Below are 23160 nucleotides of genomic sequence, written 5' to 3'. Positions count from 1 at the left end.
GGACCGTCCCGAGAGGAGTTCTGCCAAGAGCAGACCTCCTGCCCTGCCCTAGAGGGGCTCCGCCGACAGGCCGCAGCCCAGGCCGCTGGAGACCAGTCCGGCTCCCATTACCTTTACTGGGAAAACGGCCTACTGTACAGTGAACAGAAGACCGCGGAACTAGGATCAGCCCGTGTGCTGGTGGTACCCCTACGTTTCCGCGGACTCCTCCTCAACCTGGCCCACGATGTACCCCTGGCAGGGCATCTGGGCCAAGATAAGACCTTCCAGCGACTAGTGACCCATTTCTACTGGCCCCACATGCGGGCTGATGTGGAACGCCACTGCAAGTCCTGCCCCACGTGTCAGGCTAGCGGCAAAAGCGGAGGCAAGCGCAAGGCTCCCCTCCAGTCCTTTCCAGTTGTCAGTACCCCCTTTGAGAGGGTGGGGATCGACATCGTCGGACCTCTGGACCCCCGGACCTCCTTAGGCCACCGGTTCATTCTGGTTCTGGTCAATCACGCCACCCGATACCCCGAAGCCATCCCCCTCCGGACCGTGACGGCCCCAGTCGTGGGCCGGGCCCTCATGGGGATCTCCTCCCGGATGGGATTCCCCCGAGAAGTGGTGAGCGATTGAGAGACAAACTTCATATCCCGGTACATGAAGTCCCTCTGGCAACAGTGTGGGGTGTCCTACCGGTTCACCACCCCCTACCATCCCCAGGGCAACGGCCTGGTTGAGCGGTTCAACCGCACCCTGAAAGGGATGATCATGGGTCTTGAGGAGCCCTTGCGACGCAAGTGGGACGTCCTCCTACCCTGCCTCCTGTTCGCCTACCGAGAGGTACCCCAGAAATCCTTGGGGTTTAGCCCTTTCGAGCTGCTCTATGGGCACCCCGTCCGGGGGCACCTCAGCCTGGTCAAGGAAGGCTGGGAGGCAGCCCCACCGAGCACACCCCCCGACGTATTCTCCTACGTCCTGGCCCTCCGGAACCAGACGCGGAGGTTTCGCGAGCTGGCCGAGGCCAACCTGAAGGCCAGCCAAGAGGAGATGAAACGCTGGTACGACCAGAATGCCACTCTGGTCGAGTTTCAACCAGGCCAACAGGTTTGGGTCATGTCACCAGTGGAACCTTGTGCCTTGCAGGACAAATGGACTGGACCCTTTAAGGTGATAGAGCGCATTTTTAACACTCGACACATGGACCCCTGTTTAAAACGTACTATGGAGTCCGGGTAGTCGATTTTATTTTTCACTATCACTTGAGCACTGCACTTTTCTATCAACATCACTTTAGGATGTACATCATGACTACATTATCAACATCCACTCCCACACCGGCACTATATGGTCGGACTTGGGATGGTATGAATAGTAATTCCCACATGACGTAAACTCCACCACAAGGGTGGTCTGATGGGAATTGCTTTAGCCTTTTGTTTTCAACGTTTTCCTCACGCATGCACCACCATTGTCACACAGTCACTGTTGCAGTTACACACCGTCTCCAGACCTGGTCTGCTCTTTTGTGTGTTTTGGATAGAGCGCAAGAGCCAGGTCACCTACCTCGTTGATACGAAATCAGCCAGGAACGCCCTGAAAGTGTTACACGTAAACCGGCTCAAACCCCATTTTGTGCGGTCTGAGTTGGGGTTACTCCTTGCCACCGACGACGGAGAGGAAGAGGAAACGGACCCTCTACCCGCCCTCCTGTGTGCAAAGGATCAAGATGGCTCCGTAGAGGGAGTGAGTCTCTCCTCCTCCCTCACCCCATTGCAGCGTGAGGAATGTCGCCACTTGCTGGGACAATTCTCAGACCTCTTCTCCCTCAGTCCCGGCGTCACTAGTTGGTGCGTCCACGGCGTGGACACCGGGGACAGCCCTCCGGTACGGCACAGAGCCTACCGAGTCCCGGACCGAGTCCAAGCCTGCATCAAGGCTGAGGTCGACAAAATGTTGGACCTAGAAGTGGTGGAAGCCTCCGACAGCCCATGGGCTAGTCCCGTGGTCCTGGTTCCGAAGGCGCCCGCCCACGGCACCGTTCCTGAGCTAAGGTTCTGCGTCGACTACCGCGGACTCAACGCAGTCACCCGAACCGATGCACACCCCATCCCCCGAGCCGACGAACTGATTGACCGCCTAGGGTCGGCTCAGTACCTTAGTACCTTCGATCTCACCAGTGGCTACTGGCATATCGGCCTCACGGAGAGGGCCCAAGAAAGGTCTGCTTTCTCCACTCCGGATGGCCATTTCCACTTCCAAGTCATGCCCTTCGGCATGAAAAACGCCCCGCCACCTTCCAGCGACTGGTCAATCAGGTCCTGGCTGGGTTGGAAAGTTTCAGAGCAGCCTACCTAGACGACATTGCAGTGTTCAGTGCTCACTGGGCCGAGCACCTGCACCACCTCTGGGAGGTGTTGGACGCCCTGCGTCGAGCCGGGCTCACCATTAAAGCTAGTAAATGCCAAATAGGACAAAGCTCAGTGGTATACCTGGGGCACCAGGTCGGCAGCGGCCTCGTGGCCCCCCTCCAACCCAAGATAGACGCAATCAATGCCTGGGAGACCCCCACGACCCAGACCGAGGTGCGGGATTTTCTAGGTCTCACAGGGTATTACCGTAGATTCATCAAGGGGTACGGGAGTATTGTAGGCCCCCTCACCGAGTTGACAGCCAAGGCCAACCCCAAGAAGGTTATCTGGACCCCCGCCTGTCAGAAGGCCTTCGAAGAATTGAAACAAGCCATGTGCACCGCTCCAGTCCTACAGGCCCCTGACTACTCCCGAGAGTTTGTGGTTCAAACCAACGCCTCCGAACACGGCATCGGGCCGTACTCTCCCAAGTGGACGACAAGGGAATTGATCATCCGGTAGCCTTTATCAGCCGGAGGCTACTACCCCGGGAGCAGAGATGGAGCACCATCGAGCGAGAGGCCTTCGCAGTAGTCTGGGCCTTGAAGAAACTGAGGCCCTACTTGTTCGGGACCCACTTCCGGGTCCAGACTGACCACCGTCCTCTCCGGTGGCTCATGCAAATGAGAGGAGAGAACCCTAAACTGCTACGCTGGTCCATCTCCCTCCAAGGGATGGATTTTACTGTGGAACACAGGCCTGGTGCCGACCACGCCAACGCCGACGGCCTGTCCCGCTTCTTCCGCCTCAGCGAGGCGAACCCCCAAGAGGATGGGTAGTTCTCCTCGTCTTTCAGCTGGAGGGGACGCATGTTGGACCCGGCCTCGTGGCGTGGTCCTCGCTGATCTCCGCAGCCCCAGATCTACGGGTGGAACTGATTCCCGTCCACCCAGAACTCTACATGACCCTCCTACACTGGACCTGAGACGATCCCCAGCCCGCGTGCCTGCACCCGTGCACGTAACCATCGGACTCCATGTTTGGCCACCCCGGCCGGCCGGCCGCCTTCTTTGCTTTCGGCAGCCCTGGCCTCTCCTGGCTGCCGCTAAGCCTGCGCATCCGGCGCGCCCAGATCCACCCGGGGGGTGAACGACTCACCAAGTACCCGAAACCAAGACTTCCATCACACCTCCGGCCCCCTTCCGAGGAACTGGTTTCCCTCACACCTCTGAACTATCCCTGGGGGCTGGTTTCGATGGAACCTTGGGCCTCCTAGTGAGCTGGCTCCAGGCCCTGATGGGCGTCTGGGATTCCCTGGACGCATGGTCCAAAGCATCAAAGAACCAACCGCCCAGACGATCAGGCGCCTGGCCCTCGGACCTCCGGCCTCCTGCCTATGAGGGTCCGGACATCAAAGAGCGCGACGACTATAAGACAGCCTGCCTTCCACCTAATCGGCAGTTGTATCTTGGACAAGAAAGCCCTGCTGATCTAATCGCGGCTGACTTCGAGGAGAACAGACTCTGACCCACCGAGCCCTGCTGACGCCGTCGCGGCTCACCCTAGAACCTACGGAACAATCGGGGCCCTGCTGACGCTGTCGCGGCTCCCTCTTGAAGCACAAGACCTGAACATCGGAGCCCTGCTGACGCTGTCGCGGCTCCATCTACTTACGAGTACGACGGAGTACTCCTGCCCAAGCCCTGCTGACCTCGTCGCGGCTTGACGAACTCGCTGGTCCGGCTGGACCATCGACGCTACCCTCACGAACAGCTTGAACCAGCAGTGAGGAGGACAGCAAGTCCCATCGCCAGCCCCCGTACCCCCCAGTTCGAGGATTGAGAACTGTGCGCCGGGTACGTGGCGTGCCAGCTGGCCTCCTAAGACTGTCCCGCTTCCCCGACCCCTCGTTACGAGACTTTCGCGATCCCCCGATCGCTGTGTATTGCTCCTTACTTTAATCTTGATAAAGTCTTTCTTGATAAAGAATCACGGTGTGGTGTCCGCTCATAAGTGTGGTGTGTCGACAGTGTGTACGATCAGTCCGCCCCGGTGGGGACTCCCCCCTCGATAAGACTCGGCAGGAATTGTGGGAGAGGAGGTTCCAGGGGGTTAGAGAATCTACTTGACCCCTGGGGTCACCGCCTTCCAACACTGGCATTGCTGATTATTGGCCCTTGAGTGTCCAGACACACAACCACACATACAATCACAACCACAGACACACACACAACCACAACCACACACTGTTGGACCCGGCCTCGTGGCGTGGACCCCCCTGACCCGTAGCGTCCCAACCCTGACCCGTGCACCAAACCAGATCCCTGATTATCATGGCCTTCCCGGCCCACTCCCTCCATGACCCCAAAGCTAGGACAATACTTCCCCGTCACCACCCTCTATCCTCCCGGTACCGGAGGCCCCCACACCCCATCACACCAGTAGGCCTCCGGTAACCATGCCCCTGTACCAAAAATGGCCGACCCCGGCCCCAGCGAGGCCTAGGCCCTAGACGCGCCATGCCCGGCTGGGGGTAGAGAGTTTCCCGTGAGCAAGATATGGAGGAGCAGTTTCGCTCACACCTCTGACCTCCCTCAGAAGATAGGTTTCGATCGCCCCTCCGGCCTCCCTGGGGGTTGGCTCCACGCATGCTGGGTGTCTGGGATCCCTCCAGACCCAACTTCAAAGGATCAAAGGGCCGGGTGGCAGGAAACCCCGACAAGTGGCCCCCAGGCGCTAAGACCCATGCCTGCGAGGACTCCAGACTTCAAAGGAGAACAGACCTATAACAAGGGGTGCTCTGAAACGATCAGGCAGTTGAATCCTGGAAGAAGAGAGCCCTGCTGACGTGGTCGCAGCTCAACGGAACATCCAAAAAGAAACGCTGCCTGAACTCTTGAATCTTGGCGAGCCCTGCTGACATCGTCGCGGCTCAAGCTTGGCAGAGACGGACTTCTGCCTGAACCAACTGAGTCCTGCTGACGTGGTCGCAGATCCCTTGAACTCTGAGGACACCTAAGCCCTGCTGATTGGATCGCGGCTCCCCGAAGATCGTAAGACCTCCTGTTCATTCCTGCTCGAGCCCTGCTGACTTGGTCGCGGTTTGGAGACTATTCTGGTTTGGCTGGACCCAAGATCTTACCGTATCCTCCAGCTCGAGGATTGAGAGCTGTGCGCTGGATACGCTGTTGCCTTTGACCCTGAACAATTGAGACTGTCCCGCTACCCCTATCCTTACCGAGACACTATGAACCCTTGTTCTACTTGTACATAAGTTACCTGAGGATCATAAAGATCCAGATATTCTGATCGAAAAGAACCGTTCCTCAGAACCTACTGTGTGGTGTCCCCTTTGTCAAGTGGTGGGAGCTCAGCGCGTGCGATCCTAGAGACGAGACCCTTCCCCTGAGGGGTCTCCAGCCAGTGCTCGGCAGTGTTCCCGGGAGAGGTGGGTCTCGGGGTGGTCAGGAGCATACTCTGTGCCCCTCTGGGATCGCCCCTTCTAACACACACACACACACACAACAACCACACACACTTAAACACACACAAGCACACACACACACAACCACACGCACAACAACACACACACAACCACACACAACCACACACACAACCACAAACACAACCACACACACAACTACAACCACACACACAACCAAAACCACACACACAACCACACACAACCACACAAGACACACACAACCACACAACCACAACACACACAACCACACACACACAACCACACCCAACCACCATCACACACGCAACTACAACCACACACACAACCGAAACACACACACAACCACAACCAAAACCACACACACAACCACAACCGCACAAACAACCACACACACAGAACCACACAGAACCACACACTCAACCACACACAGAACCACAGGCACTACCAGACATACAACCAGACACACAACCACACACACACAACCACAACCACAGATACAACCCCACGTACAACCACACACAACCACACACTCAACCACACACTCAGCCACATACAACCACACACGCACACACAACCACACACAACCCCCCCCACACACACAACCACACACAACCACCCAACCACACACGCAACCACAACCACACACAACCACACATACAACCACACACACTGCCAAACACACACAACTACACACACAACCACACATGTACAAACACACACACACACACACAACCACACACACAACCACACACAACCGCACACACACAACCGCACACACACAAACACATACACATAAACACACACAATGACACACACACAACCACACACACACAACCACACACAACCACACACACACACACAACCACACACACACACACAACTGCACGCACACAACCACACACACAACCACACACACACAACCACACCAAACCACACACACACAACCACACACACACAGCCACACACACAACCACCCACACACCCACACACACACCCACACACACAACCACACACACAACCACAACCACCCACACAACCACAAGCACACACAACCATACACAACCACAACCACACACACTCACACAACCACACACACAAAAACACACACAACCACACACACAACCACCCAACCACACACACAACCACAATCACACACACAACCACACACACAACCACACACAACTACAAACACAACACACACAACCACAACCTTACACACAACCACACACACACAAACACAACCACACACACACAACCACACACACAACCACACACACATACACAACCACACACACACAACCACACAACCACAGCCACACGCACAAACACACACAACCACACACACACAACCACCCACACAAAACCACCCACACACAATCACACACACACACAACCAAACACACAACCACACACAACCACCAAACAAACAACCACACACACCTAATCCCACACAACTACACACACAACCACACACACAACCACACACACAACCACACACACAACCATACACACAACCACATACACACAACCACACATAACTGCACGCACAACCACACACACACAACCACACACACACACGACCACACCCACACAGCCACACACACAACCACACACACAACCACACACAACCGCACACACACAACCGCACACACACAAACACATACACATAAACACACACAATGACACACAACCACACACACACAACCACACACACACACGCAACCGCACACACACACAACTGCAGACACACAACAACACACACAACCACACACACACAACCACACCAAACCACACACACACACACAACCACACACACACACAACCACATACACACAGCCACACACACAACTGCACACACACACCCACCCACACAACCACAACCACCCACACACACACACAACCACACTCAACCACACACACTCAAACAACCACACACACAAAAACACACACAACCACACACAACCACTCAACCACACACACACAACTACACACACAACCACACACACAACCACAATCACACACACAACCAGACACACAACCACACATACACACAACCACACATGTACAACCACACACACACACAACCACACACAACCGCACACACACAACCGCACACACACAAACACATACACATAAACACACACAATGACACACACACAACCACACAAACACACGCAACCGCACACACACACAACCACACACACAACCACACACACACAACCACACCAAACCATACACACACACGCACAACCACACACACACAAATCCACACACACAACCACACACACCCACACACACAACCACACACACAACCACAACCACCCACACAACCACACACACACAACCACACACAACCACACACACTCACACAACCACACACACAAAAACACACACAACCACAATCACACACACAACCAGGCACGCAACCACACACAACCACAAACACAACACACACAACTACAACGTTACACACAACCACACACACACAAACACAACCACACACACACAAACACAACCACACACACACCGCCACACACACAACCACACACACATACACAACCACACACACACAACCACACACACAACCACAACCACATGCACAAACACACACAACCACACACACAACCACCCACACACAACCACCCACACACAATCACACACACGCAACCACACACGCAACCACACACAACCACACACACAACCACACACACACAACCACAAATAACTGCACACACAACAACACACACACAACCACACACACACACACAACCACACCCACACAACCACACACACAACCACACACACACACACAACCACACCCACAACCACACACACAACCACACATACAACCACACACACACAACCACACACACAAACACACCGTCGGTGCACACTTTAACCAGGCACAGACACCACCAGCAATCAGTGCACGGTTTCACCAAGCACACACACACCACTAGCCGTTAGTGCACGCTTTCACCAGGCACAAACCACCAGCCGTCAGTGCACGCTTTCACCAGGCACACACACCACCAGCCATCAGTGCACGCTTCCACCAGGCACACACACCATCAGCCGACAGTGCACACTTCCACCAGGCACACACACCACCAGCCATCAGTGCACAATTTCTACAGGCACACACACTATCAGCCGACAGTGCACACTTCCACCAGGCACACACACCACCAGCCATCAGTGCACAATTTCTACAGGCACACACACCACCAGCCTCGGTGCACACAGCAATTGTTAACAAATCCACAATTAACTATTGTAGCAATCGCAGTATGGCGCACTTTACTTTTAAACATATTCATCTAAAGCGCAGCATGCTACCATTACTACAAAAATAAATACACATTTTTTTGGCCTACAATTTATAGACTTTTGTTGCAATTGGTGTTGCAATATTTAGCAATGCTAATAGCTCAAACTTAATTAATGCGAGAACTATTGCATGCAAATTAATTAAAGTGCTAATGCTAATGAAGAATGGGAAAGGAGCAGAGTGCATAAACTGCTACGCAGAACAGAAACAATGACTTTTGAAAAGCATTCCGACACACAGCGTTCCCATGAACTCTGAATTCGGCTTACAGTTTTGATCAACAAAACTGCTGAAAAGCGTTGGAACTCTATTCCCCCATTCACCAATTAATTGAACATTTTTTTAAAAATATTTACCTTTTTCTGGCACAAAAATTCTTTGCTTAAAGTAGACCTATTCATAAAGAACAGAACTTCTAATTTTAGGTACTTCTAGAGACATAATAACTTTACACCAGCCTTTAGCACATGTTACAGCAATTGCATTTCTATGTGATGAAATTATCTCGCCCTTCTTTTCTGTATAAAGAGATATTTCATGTGTAATTTTTTCGCAAAATCGTTCACTGATTACATATGCTATACTTTTGAATGATTTCTATGCTTAAAGACGTACAGTACAAATATTTCCATGTATTTCAAATACGCCAATTTCAAATGCAGATATGTATTTTGGGGTGGGTAATGTTACACATGCATCTTTTTGCTATAGTTTTTAGTAATTTGATGGACATAAATTCGTGGAGTGGGTGTCGCGTTCTAATCTAGGACCCCGATCAATACTGTGACCTTATGCCCCTATACGGAATTAATCCATTCATACTCCTATAATGGCATAAACGATCAAGAGCGATATTTCAGAAACTCGTCTCTGGCCTAACACGAGCAGAGCCACATTTCAGAATCTCTTCCTCTGCAGCTCATTAGAGCAGATGACACAGCAGAAGCCACTATCTAAGATTCCTAGATTACACTCCGAGTTCTTCAACAAGATAAAACTCAGCAACCTGGGAAAGTCCCGCTTGCTATGTTTTGATTAGTAATAGAACTCTAATGAGCACTGAAAGGACGATCATTTCCTAGTGACATCTTTATTGATGTCTTATGTCCAAAAACGTACGTCAAACAAGGCACCTTTCAGGTATAAATATTACCAACGTTGCCTTAAGCAAACGCTGCCTCAATGACATCGATGATAGCGATGGTGTGGTGAATACAGGAGCAGAACAGTTGTCCCTTACAGAGCCCAGCAGATGCAAGCTGCCCACGGACGCTGCCCCTCCTCCTCCTTGACGCTGTCTTTTCTCCTGCCGAGAAAATCCAGCTCCGGCGTTTCCAGCCCACTCTTGCGAGTGACTGGGTTATCGAGTCCTGGAAGGAGATACAATACCTCCAACATTCTATTTCAGAGGTATGGTGTTGACTAAACCCTTAGAGAGAATTCTTGAAGCAAACCTTGGCAAAACCAACTTAACTAAAACTGCTACTTACTTACTCCCTCCCACGTATTAGGCTTAGGTCAGGTACACTGGGGTAGGCGTAGTTAGAAGCACCAGTTGAGTACGTTAGCTAAATGTATATATGAATGTATATATTTTATTCATTTTAACCATTGTATGGCTAAGAAACCATATCAATGCTTTTACAGTATTATTTCGCAATCCTCATTTTACTGTACGCACTTTTTATAATAACTAGTCTTGCAATTGTGGCAATTCATTTCTCTTGCATGAGAAGAAAGACTGTTCAATAAATAATACCTTTTATTGAAAACGCCCGTCTCTCTTTTCTCTGCATCTTGGTGAAAGTAATCTGCACAACTGACTGAGTAAAATAACTGTCTATTGTTTCACACGACTCTAGAGATTGACTCTTATTCTAAGGAGCAAAGTTGTCATGTTTATGCGGTTGTTGGAAAACTGAATCCCTTCTTGTCTGTACCAGGGAAGCTGATCACTTCCTATTCAGTCAAGAAAGTTTCCAGTGACCTCTGAGCTAGTTGGTAACAAACCCAATTACGTTTAGCATAGTCAGTAGAGACCTGGAAGACCGCACTTCTACGTCTATACTGCTGTTTATGTTATTCCAATGCGCAGGGCCTATAGGGAAAATAGGAACTACACTACCATAGTTTCTTAAGTCACTATGGTTTTCTATCCTGGAACATTTGCTGGTATGAGCGTGTTTATGCCTTGGACTTATCATAGAAGGGAGCTTGAAAGAAAGGGAGTGCAAAAAAGGTCTGAAAAAGACTTAGACCGGCTACATTATACCCTTCTTCCAAATTCCTATTTTGGTGTTTCTTTCTTTCCAAGTTCTTCTGCGGTTTCTTTCGTTTCTAGTTCTTGTGCTACTAGTGACAAGAATATGACAGTCTTGCAAGACAGTTGGACTGAGGAGCCACCAAGGCATTTTATGATGGCCACTCTGCCAGTCCGTATTTGAGTTTCTCTTTAAACTGGCCCTAAAAGTGACGTCCTTAAATTATGTAATGCCGGGCAAATGCATAATAGATGTAATGGTGACTCTGCTCCATTACCACACAGGCGGCAGTCCGGGGATGGCCAAGTCTGTAGCCATTTTGGAGTAAGATCTTATTTGAAAAAGAACTCAATCTCAGTAAGGTTAATTTCCGCTCATAGTGGTCTCTGAACCATTCTTCCAGGTAGGGTTGTGGTTTCATTTGCTTGTAGTTTGGCATCACTGACCATGCATGACTTTTACCGGCAAGTAGGTTTTTATCGGTTTGTAACAATATTTTTTTAGTGGATTTATTTGTGATTTTTTTTAAATAGGGTATGACATTGGTGTTTGCCAAACTTCCTCCAGATTTAGCTTTAGCGGCGCTTGTTCAAAAATTTGGCGTATAGAATTTTTGTGCCTTGATTGTGTTTCAACCTCCTACCAGCAGTGGTGGGCTAGCGTGTTGTCTTCGGCTGCCCTCATTCGTCAGTAATATGTGGCCAAGACTCCTTGTCTGGCCTGTATCTGGTTCGTTAATCCATATTCCAGACATATCTGCGCCTGAGAAATATGCTGCAGGATTAGACTTAGTTATTTAAACAAGCTGGACTGGGCTAGATTTAGCATTTGGGAGTCCTTAGTATTCAACATTTTCGAGCCGTAAGTTATCGCTGGCAAACATTTTGCAGCCACTACCTTTAGGAGATGGTTTGTTGAGCTGCCACTTAGGCTTTTCTGTAAAGTTTTGAAAACAAATAATTGTTTGATTTTTGTTTGAGCGTGTTCTAGGTGTTGTTTGAAACTAAAATGGCGATCTAAGAGAGACCCCAGATATTTGTATACTTCCACCTGCGATAAGATGCTTGCATTTATCCTCCAGATGAATTTGGGGCATTTTTATGAGTGCTGGAAAAACATAAAACGTTAGATTATTTCAGATTGATTATCAGTTGTTCTTTTGAAATGTATATTGCTAGTTGTGAGATCAGGCACTGTAGGCCAAGTGGAGTTTGAGAGAGTAACACATTGTCGTCCGCATATTGCAAACTTGCTATTGGTGTCTTTCCTAATTTGTGCGGGTCTCCCTGAATGAGACTAAGGTTACTTTCTAAATCAGCAGTATAGATGTTGAAAAGACAGGGCGCCAGAACGCATCCTTGCTTTTGCCCGTTTTTGTTGGAAATTTCTTGGTTAGACTCCGGCCATTCCCTTTTTTTTATCTGAACCCAAGTTTGTGAGTATAGGTTGATAATTTCTTCTAGTAATTTGGAGGGGATTCCCCAAGCTTTCATTTTGACCCATAGCTTGGGTCTTGGTACTTTATCAAAGGCTGCATTTAGATCTACAAAACATGTGTAGAGGATGTTTGAATTGGCGATCGCTTTCTTTGCTAAGAGGGTGAGTGCTGAAATATTTCTTAAAGTCCCTGTGCCGGCCCTGAACCCAGTCTGCGTTTTCGGGATTAGACTTTTGCTGCTTACCAATGTCTCCAGGTCTGCCAGTAGATTTGTTGCGTAGATCTTAGCCTCAACATCTATAAAGGCTATCAGTCTATAGTTAACGGGGTCTGAACGTGTCCCTGACTTATAAATGGGTTGAAGGATGCTGCCCCTCCAAGAATCTGGAAAAATTCCGGTCTCTAAGCTATTGGAGAACAGGAGGGGTTAAATAGCAGGACCAGAACTCAGGGTTGTACCTGAACAGTGCATTCGGTAGATCGTTGAGGCAGGGCGCCTCATCCGATCTCAAATGTTTTATTGTATGCAGGATCTGCTTTTGTGTTATCTGTACAGGTTCTTCTCTTTGCGCATGCTTGATAAAATCGCTGCTGTCTTTCTGTGTTTCTCTGATTTCGATATGAAGTTTAGCGTTGGATAAATTATTCAAGTCGTTGACTGATGTGTCCACTGATGTCCATTTTTCTGTACTCTGACTCCTGGCTTCTGATCTTCTGATTTATTCTCCGGACTGGAGTACCTTTTGATCTTGTTTGTATTGTCAACAGTGTTGACCATTGTCTGTACAGTTGTGAAATTATACGTATCTTCGATATGAGTGCTCCAAGATTGTTCTGTTAAGTCAGAGGTGAATTGACGATGTTTGCCATTTGGCAGAAAGTTGATTTTTGCCCAAAACTGTTTCGAGTTTCTCTGCTCACTTGTGTGGCGCTAGTTGATCTCAAATGTTTCCTTGTCGTCTTTTCTATAATTATGACTGGACACAGCATACTGATGCTGAAAGGCTTAACATGTGTCTACTAAGATGCACAAGCACCATCTGGCACTGTCCCAGCCAAATAATTCCTCAGCCTCCATCAAATTTTGGTTTCTGTGGTCTGGTTTCAACTGGGCGCAACATTTGTTCTGATGGTCTTTGCATGGCTGCATGCACTACTTCCACAAGGAGTACAGATGCAGATATGAAGCTACCGGAACTACACAGATCTTACTTTAATTGCAAGGCTGAGGTTAATGGACCCAAATTTAATTCCCCACTTCCAAGGGGGAAAAACGGCCTACCCCATCCTCTGAGACTCAATGTAGTAGTGACAATTGGACATCCACCCTACTGTTTGCAATATGTGTACCTTGCTTGAGATACTGTTCGAAACTCTTGATATAATAAAACAAGGTAGGCCTGGCTGCATGGACATGGGTGCATGTGTCTGGGTGCCATCAAAGCAGAGCTCTGTCTGCAGATGACAAAACTCCCAACCAGTAGATTTCAGAACAATGGTCACGTTTTGATGTCAGTACCTTGATAAGGGAGGCTGCAGTGGGAGGTGGGATCTGATGGGTGTTAGATGGAGGGGTTTCTGATGGATGATGAGGGGTAATTGGCACTCACGCTCCCTTTGTTCAGGCTCCCCGCAGGGCTGCAGCTTGCCTCCACTTAAGGGCAATGTTTATGCAGGTGTCCTGGGGGGCGTTACAGGGGGGCAGAGACTGAGAGTGACTGTCAGCATTCCAGGCAGTCTCTCGAGTCCTGCTCGGATCCCTCAGAATTTAGTAGATCGAGAACAAAATGAAGTTATGGGGTCCAGCAGGTGAAGTGAACGAAGAGACATGGAAGCAGAGCTCCATGCATCATCAGAGGTGGGCAGTTCCTATTCTATGACATGTGACATCATGGTGTGGGGGGCTGTTTACGAAGCCTTCCTCTCAAGGTAAAGTACAACTTTCCTGGCCATGGGGTAAAGCGAGTGAAGCACAGCGAGGTCGAATACAGCTTACGTACGAGCTGCTCTATGGCCCAGAAGAGATTCAAAGAGCGAAGCACATTTTACCTAGGCTGCCTAGAACACTGCATCAATTTCTGCAAGAGAAGTAACTAATATTCCATTTACTGATAGACAGTTTACCGACCGTAGGAGTATGAGTGGGCTGTGTTGTTTCAACATCACGTGTTCAGGTTCTACTGCTTTGTGAGAGCAGAGGTAGAAATACGGCAGATGGTACTACCTCTCCTAAGAACAACACCAGCAACAATAATATTGATGATAAAGTAGACTACCCAAACTTTACCCACTGCTTACTACTAAAGCTTTACCGCCTCCAGAACGCGGCAGCCAGGCTAGTCCTGGATATACCCAGATTTGAGCCGGTGGCTCACAGATTGAGCAGTCTCCACTGGCTAACAATAGAGAAGAGAACTCAATTTAAGTCAGCGTGCCTTGCATATAAGGCCATGCATGGTTCAGGCCCCCAGTTTTTGAAACACAACTTAAGACAATATGACCCACCCAGGACCCTTAGGTCCAGTAGTGCCATGCTACTCAAGACCCCCAGATTTAAACAACTTAGATGGGGGAGAGAAGCTTTGTTCTGCACACAGCAAAGACCTGGAATCAGATACCATTAGCAATAAAAAAATAGTCCATCACTTCTAACTTTCCAAAAGTCTCTAAAGACTTGGCTCTTTTCAAAATAATTTTGTTCAATTAACCCCCGGCGTACCTCTCCTCTCCCACTACTGGCAGTCTTAAGTCATTTTTTAGCGCCAAGACGCCCATCGGGCATTCGTGCGCTCTACAAGTCTAATAATCAAATCAAATTACTACACACAGCACAAAGCTAAAAATACACCGTAGATGCGATGCACACAGACAACACCATCGAAATCAATTCCCACAAAATGCTCACACCAGCAGGTTTCTCTCAGCTGCGGTTTACTTTAGTACTAATTAGCCCAGACAATGTCCTGAAGACATATTCAACATTCAACTTGCCCGCCTTCCCAAATAAAAGCTTCACTAATTAACATGAAGTTACCATGCCGTCCATTCACCTAAGATTTACTTTTGCTTGGCTTACTCGGGCGACTGTAAACTAGCTTATACAATTATTTTGATGTAGTGTGCGCAGTGAGCTCCTTAACTTCTAGGCACCCGGCCTTTAGTACTCACGAACAAGCACAGCCATGCGGCCGCAAAAGGAATGTGAGGTATGCAGCTGGTACCCAGCCACGCTGCTGCTCGCTCCCGAGCTCCCTAAGCCAGGGGAGAGAGAAGGCAGGACAAGCACCCGCCGTTGGCAAATTGTGTGCTGTCTTTCTTAGAAAGACGCACGCAAAGGCCAATAGCGGGGAGCCAAAAAAAACACATGCACAAGCGTGTGGTCCCAGTTGGAAGCCCTTACAAAAAGCCTTGCAGAGTAGCCCATGCACGCTGGCTCAGGCGAGACCTAAATATCATGTGAGAAATGTGTCGAAGGGAATGCTCTCTGGGCTGTGTCGGATTGGTAACACAGGCACTCGGGCCGGTATTCGAATTCCAGATGTGGGCTGCTTTTTTGAGCAGCCTCGGAGGAAAGTTGTGGGCGGTTTATGCGTTGTTCGATGCAGCCAGTGGGTGCCTTAGTGGTATTCTGGAGGCAGATGGGCATCCATTACCTCCCTTTTATCAACCACAGGTGTGTCACTCCCTTTCTCTCCCTGGGCCAGCCCATTTATATATGCATATTGAGCGGGGGCAGGGGTCCTGAGCAAAAGTGGCCTCACTTGTTTTCAGGTGTGTTTCACCAATGTAAACTCATTTTTTAACCCTCCCCAACCCCTTTTTTATACAATTTCGCCAAAGCAGTGTTTTGCAGAAAGGCAATATGCAAATCTGGGCCAATTTTCTTTTTTAGCTTGCCCGGGCAGATTTTTTATCCCAATCCAACCCTGTCTGTGGGCCCTTCCCAGGGGCCGTGGACAGTATGAGCTACTGCTTAGGAACAGAAGCTTTCTGTCACTGAGGCTTCCTGTGGTAACAGTGCCAGGAGGCTAGCTAGTTCGGATATTTGTAGACTGTGCAAACATTAGTAAATCTGCAGAAAGTTCAAAAAGAAGCACTGTGTTTTACAATATGTACTGTATTGGATATGCTAACTAATAACTAATTATTGTGATATGTTCATGTGTTTCATTGCCACCTCGGACAAATAAAAACGTCTAGATGCTTTACAGAGTTTCAAAAGAACAGAAACATTTGTAGGAGTGTGCTCTGTTGTCAGGAAGCACTTCAAATGCTCACCTGATTTGCTGGAGGCTACATGTCCCTGGCCTGTGTGTGCACCAACGTCAGTGCCCTCGTCTGCCTTGTACAAGCAGCCATACTTCTCTTCAGGGCCGCCCAGCGTCAGCTGCGTGATGTCAAAGGTCATCAGAAACGTGTCAGTCTGCAGGGCAGGAGTCCTCTGTCTAGCCAGGGGTTCTTGCTCTCCTTCTCTGTACAGATACATCCAGCCACCTCCAGACTCCCCTGGAGTGACGGAGCAGTTCACTGACATCTCCCAGGTTGCATGGAAATCTATCCCCTGTGCGTTCGCAGGCTCATAGGGCACACCTATTCAAGCAGGGAAAACAAGCAGACATGCACAGGTCAGTGTGGGGTTAGTCGGAACTTAAATCTGAACCATTCCCACTAAAGGGGAATAAGGGTACCCATTTTCTAGACTACGCACCATTCTTGTGCCTCTACCCAGGGCGAAAGAGTCCATTTTAGTGGAGGATTACCACCCCCCATATGAAATAAGAAAACAAGTTACTTACCTGTAACTTCAGTTATCCAGTATTGGTATATTTAATAGATTCACATGCTTGAATCATCCCCGCCATCGAGGTGGGAGTCTCCCGGTAAAAATAAATATATATCTATATATACAGCAGAAGTAAAAATATTATAATAGGCTATAATGGACTGCACAATCACTGCAGTAGCCCGTCCTTGTCCTTTTATAAAAAGAACCAAAGTTGAAACACAGCCAATCAGGCTCTAGCACCCTTCTAGGAAACTCCACAGAGAGGCAAGTCCCTCATATTTTCGAGCAGAAGTGACAACAAGCAATATACCAGCAAGAGGGGAAGCCTCTCCGGGAAAGAGGGTCGCATGTGAATCTATGAAAGATACCAAGACTGGATAACTGAAGTTACAGGTAAGTAACTCGTTTTCTTATGCAGTATTGGAAGTTTCATAGATTCACATGCTTGAATCAGAATAGCTAGCAGTTAATGAATTACATTTTAGAGGATGGTGGGTATCATATGAATGACAAATAGATACCTATAAAAGGATATACCTGTACATATTCTCAACATATACGGTACAATATGTAAAAAAGCATTTAAGCATAAAGAGAAAATAAACCAGCAATAACGTGAAGCAAATACATTGAATGTAGTGTTTAATAAATAATCACCTCCAAAACAGAGGCTTATCTTATTGGAAAAGGTTGTGTAAAATTGCTTGTCCTACACCAATTTCTGTTCTGTAGCCAAATCCAAGCAGTAATGCAGTGTAAATGTAGGCACATTCTTCCAAGTTGCAGCACAATACATTTTATCCAAAAGCAATTCAGCAAAAAGCGCTGCTGACGATGACACTTCTCTTGTGGAATGAGCTTTAGGTTTGACAGAAAGAGGACTTCCTGCTTTAGAGTGACAATATTGAATAGCTGATGCAATCCACCTTGCGATTGTTGCTTTAGTCACTGCCGTACTTGGCTTAGGGCAACATAGGACACAAACAATTGATCCGATCTTCGGATGGTCTTAGTATGTGACAGATAAAATTTGAGGCATCTCTTTACATCCAGAGTATGAAGAGCCTTTTCAGCCAAGTATGGGTAGGGAAGAATGAACGCAGGATAATAGGCTCATTAAGATGGAAAGCTGATGGAATCTGAGGAATAAAGTTAGGATTTGTTCTAAGGAGAACATAATCATTGGTAAAGCGAAGGTATGGCACTTTAATAGTTGTTGGACCTGGCCTCGTGGCGTGGTTCCCCCCCCCGCTACTCAGCTCCCCGTTAGCCCAGCTCCGTACCTAGAAACCCCTAGCTGCCCTGCCCATGTCCGACCAAACGCCCACGGCCCGCATCGGCCTGTCCCCGGCCACTTCCCAGCCCGCGCGCTCCAAACCCGTTGGAAGGGTGAGGGCTACCCTAGTGAGAGAAGACAAGGAGTTTCGATGCACCTCTGGCCTCCCCTGAGAGACTGGTTTCGATCACACCTCTGGTCTTCCCCCTGGGGGCCAGTTTCGATTGCACCTCTGGCCTCCCCGAGTGCTGGCTCCAGACCTGCTGGGCGTCTGCGAATTCCTGGACGCATCCTCAAAGGGATCAAAGAACCAACCACCGGACCTCACCCACGGGCCGCCCCCACAGCCTCGGACCTCCGCCTGTGAGGGTCCGGACATCAAAGGGTCACTGGACTATACCAAGGCCCGCCCCTAAACTAGCGGGCAGTTGTATCTTGGACAAGGAAGCCCTGCTGATCTGATCATGGCTGAACTGAACCTCGTAACTCTTTGAGCCCTGCTGACATTGTCGCGGCTCGTTATTGGAACTGAAACATCGGAGCCCTGCTGATCTCGTCGCGGCTCGAGCTTGAATCTTGAAGACCTCTACCGAACTTTCTGAGCCCTGCTGACGTGGTTGCGGCTCCTCCAGAACTTCCTCCACAGCGAGCCCTGCTGACTTCATCGCGGCTCGAGGAACACTCTGGTCCGGCTGGACTATCGACGCTACCAACACGAGTTGAATCATCCTCAAGTGAGTAGGATCACCAGTGCGGCTACCATCTTCCGTAACCCTCGGCTCGAGGATTGAGAGCTGTGCGCAGGGTACGCTACGTACTGGCCTATGAGACTGAGACTGTCCCGCTACCCCCCTTTCTGAAACATTGAGACTTTTACAATCCCTCGATCGTTGTACATAAGAGTGTTGATTCTTTTGCTTATATAAAGAAGTTTCTATCGAAATCCCACGGTTTGGTGTCTGTTCATAAGTGTGGTGTGGTCCTCGTGTGTACGGTTCAATACTTGAGGTCTCCCCCGGTGGGGATCTCTCGTTAAGGCTCGGCATTATTGGTGGGAGAGGTGGGTCTCGGAGGAGTCGGGTAGACATAACCTGGCCCCTGGGACTGCCCCTTCTAACAATAGTAAATGCTTGTATTTCGCTGACTCTCCTGGGGGAAGTAAGAGATAACAATACAGCAACCTTCCAGGAGACATATTCAAGCTCAGCTCTTTGAATTGGTTCGAAGGGATGCTTTATAAGCTGTGCCAAAACTAGATTAAGTCTCCATTCTGGAGGAGGAGCTCTTACAGGAGGATACGCTCTGAAAAGCACTTTCATGAACTGCTAGACCAAACGGTTTGAACAAAGCAATGGACCATAACAACAAAAAATGTCTAAGATGCAACTTAATGTACGTGAACATAAGGCCAGATGTAGCTAGGGAGAGCAGATAAGGCAAACCCTTATCTGGAGAAGAATCTAGAGGATGTACATCATTATGAAGACACAGGAACAAAAACATTTCCATTTGAAAGTGTAAGTCTTAATCGTGGATGGCGACCTTGCTTTAGAGAGTATGTCCCTACAGTCCTGAGGCAGATCTAACTCCTTGAATTCAGTGAGTTCAGAAGCCAGGCATGTAGCTGCAGCAGGGCTGGATGTGGATGGAGAATCTGGCCCTTGCTCAATGTCAACAGTGCTAGCAATACTGGAAGGCAATAAGGTCTGCATTCCGAGACTACGAGAAGCTCTGTGAGCAAGTGCTGACGTGGACAACGTGGGGCAATGAGAATTATTCAGCATGGCTCCATTTTCAACTTACTCAGAAGTCTTGGGATCAATGGGGGAAAGCCATAGGTGAAGATCCCTGTCCACCTCATCAGAAATGCGTCTCCCCAAGAGAATCTATCTGGTTCCCAGCTGGAATAGAATTGGCATTTCTGATTTGCTTCGGAAGCAAAGGGATCCAAGTTGGGCTTGCCCCACATCCGGAAGATATATTCGCGAACTTTCTGGGTCATTTCCCATTCGTGGCAAGAACGGAAAGTTCTGCTCAAGGTATCTGCCAGACTGTTCTTTATTCCCGGCAGATGTTCCACCTTTATATAAATGTGGTGAGAGAGAAGCCATTTCCATATCTCTTGAGCTTCCTGAGATAGGATGTGAGAGTGTGTTCCCCCTTGCTTGTTTAGGTAATGCATGAATGTGGTATTATCTGTCCTTATGTGGACCAAGGATCCCTGAATCCTTGGGAGGAAAGCCTGTCAGGCTACAAAAATTACCAAAAGCTCCAGGACGTTGATGTTCATTTTTGAAAGCGCTTTGGACCATTTTCCCTTTATGCGGATATCTTGAAGGTGAGACCCTCATCTTTCGAGAGAAGCATCCATAGTGAGGACGAACTCTGGTGTTCGAGAGAGGAAATTTAACCCTCTTGAGAAATTGCTGGACCGCTGCCACCAGAGCAGAGCTGTTCTCATGACTGGAGTTATCCTTACTAGGTCGTTGAACGATCTGGTCACCTGAAGTCATTGGTTGTCTAGTTCTTCTTGTATAGGTCTCGGACAAGAGTAAGGTACCATTAGGATTGCAGAGGACAGCATTCCAAGAAGAGATTTTATCAGCCTCACAGAAGCGAACTTTCTTCCTCTTAACTTTGTTGCCAGAGAAATTAGGTATGATTGCCTTTCTGTGGACAAGAATGCTTTGTCTTGGATAGTGTCCAAAACTGGCCCTAGAAATTGCGGGGCATATTATCAAGAAACAGCATTAACATTATTGCCGCTTTAGCCTAGGAAAACTGCAGCTAAAGCGGCGATAATGGGCTTGATAATACACCCTTATGAATTCCCATAGAAGCCCATGTTCTGGTGTGAACATGGGCTTCTATTGGAATTCTCTACGGCGTATTATCAATGTCCATTATAGCAGCTTTAGCAGCAGTTTTCTGCCACTAAAGCAGCGATAATGTTAACGCCGTGCTTGATAATATGCCTCTGCGTCCTTTGAGGCAGATGGAGAACTGACTTTTGGAAATTGAGAGATAGCCCCAGGGATGGAAACATTTGAAGGCAAATCGATGTTGCTGTTGAGGCTTGTCGAAAAGATGGTGCTTTTATTAACCAGTCGTCTAGGTAAGGGAACAGCTGCAGGCCCTGCAGCCTGAGTTGAGCAACAACTGGAGCTAGACATTTTGTAAAACCCCTTGGAGCTGACAGAAGACCAAAAGGCATAACTCTGAACTGAAAATGAGCACCTGCCACAGTGAAAACGGAGAAACGTTTGATGTTTGGGATAGATAGGGAAGTGGAAATATGCATCCTGCAGATCTAGTGTCATCATGAAATCTGCATGATTGAGGAGCTGCAGAATTTGCTGAAGAGTGACCATACAGAATGACTTTTTGTGCAGATATTTGTTTGATTTCCTTAGGACTAGAATTGACCTCCACTTTCCCGACATTTTCTTTATTAGAAAGAAACAGGAATAAAAACCCTTCCCATTTGCAAGTGGGGAACTCTTCCTATAGCTCCTTTTTGGAGCATAATTCTGGCTTCTTTTTTGAGGAAACTGAGATGAGGTGGAGGCTTCTTTAGGAGGTGGATGGGGCAGAGGTAGCTTAACAAATTCGAGGGTATGACCACATTTTACTATGTACAGGACCAATTTGTCCGAAGTTATTTTCTTCCATTGGTCAAAATGTAGCGAAATATTTTTGTCCTTGGGTTGAAGGGTGGCCAAATTGTTGCAGGTGCTGGGGAGGTGTCACTGTTTTTTAGGTCTCGTCTACGCAGAGCGCAAGCGCTGAATAGGCAAAAAGACCTTTTGCCGTCGCTTTGGCTTTTCAACCAAAGACATGCACGCGTTCCATTGCCTTCAATGGCAACGGGTGCACGTGTAGCGATTCACTTGCGGGAGCGCGCGGCACCATATGGGAGCAATTAACGCTCCTGGCGCTGCACGTTCCTACAAGTGAATTGCTTTCACTCCCTCGCCCCCTCCTCTTGCCCATCCCCATGCTGCCTCCTTTAAGAGCGAGGAACGCGCTTGTTCTTTCTTTTGAATGACATGTGAGTTGGCATGTTGGGAGTTGCCATGAGCAGAGTGCCTGGAAGGGTGAGGATGGGCATCTCGGCGTTCTCTGTCTGTTCACCCCACTCCAGTGACTGATCTTCATGTGCGCGCACCTTGGACACCTTTAGGGAATCCTGATCCTGCGCCCACCTCGTCCTGAAACACTTTAGTAAGGTAAGTCCCTGTGCAGGTGCCCAGTCCTGAAAAACCGAGTGAG

The 23160-nt window shown here is 48.8% G+C and overlaps 1 protein-coding gene across 1 annotated transcript in view; it reads right to left on the bottom strand.

Moving 5' to 3' along the window:
• Positions 1–23160, bottom strand: part of LOC147701694 (T-cell-interacting, activating receptor on myeloid cells protein 1-like) — a 125265-nt gene that overhangs the window by 12700 nt on the left and 89405 nt on the right. The window contains exon 5 of the mRNA XM_086930328.1: positions 17105–17416. Within this exon, the coding sequence (XP_086786454.1) occupies positions 17105–17416 (312 nt within the window). The remainder of the gene's footprint in view (positions 1–17104; positions 17417–23160) is intronic.

The sequence above is a fragment of the Lissotriton vulgaris genome, chromosome 7 (genome assembly GCF_964263255.1).
Source record: "Lissotriton vulgaris chromosome 7, aLisVul1.2, whole genome shotgun sequence".
Taxonomy (NCBI): Eukaryota; Metazoa; Chordata; class Amphibia; order Caudata; family Salamandridae; genus Lissotriton; species Lissotriton vulgaris.
The sequence above is the reverse complement of the archived record's forward strand: the minus strand, read 5'-3'. Positions and strand labels throughout refer to the sequence as shown.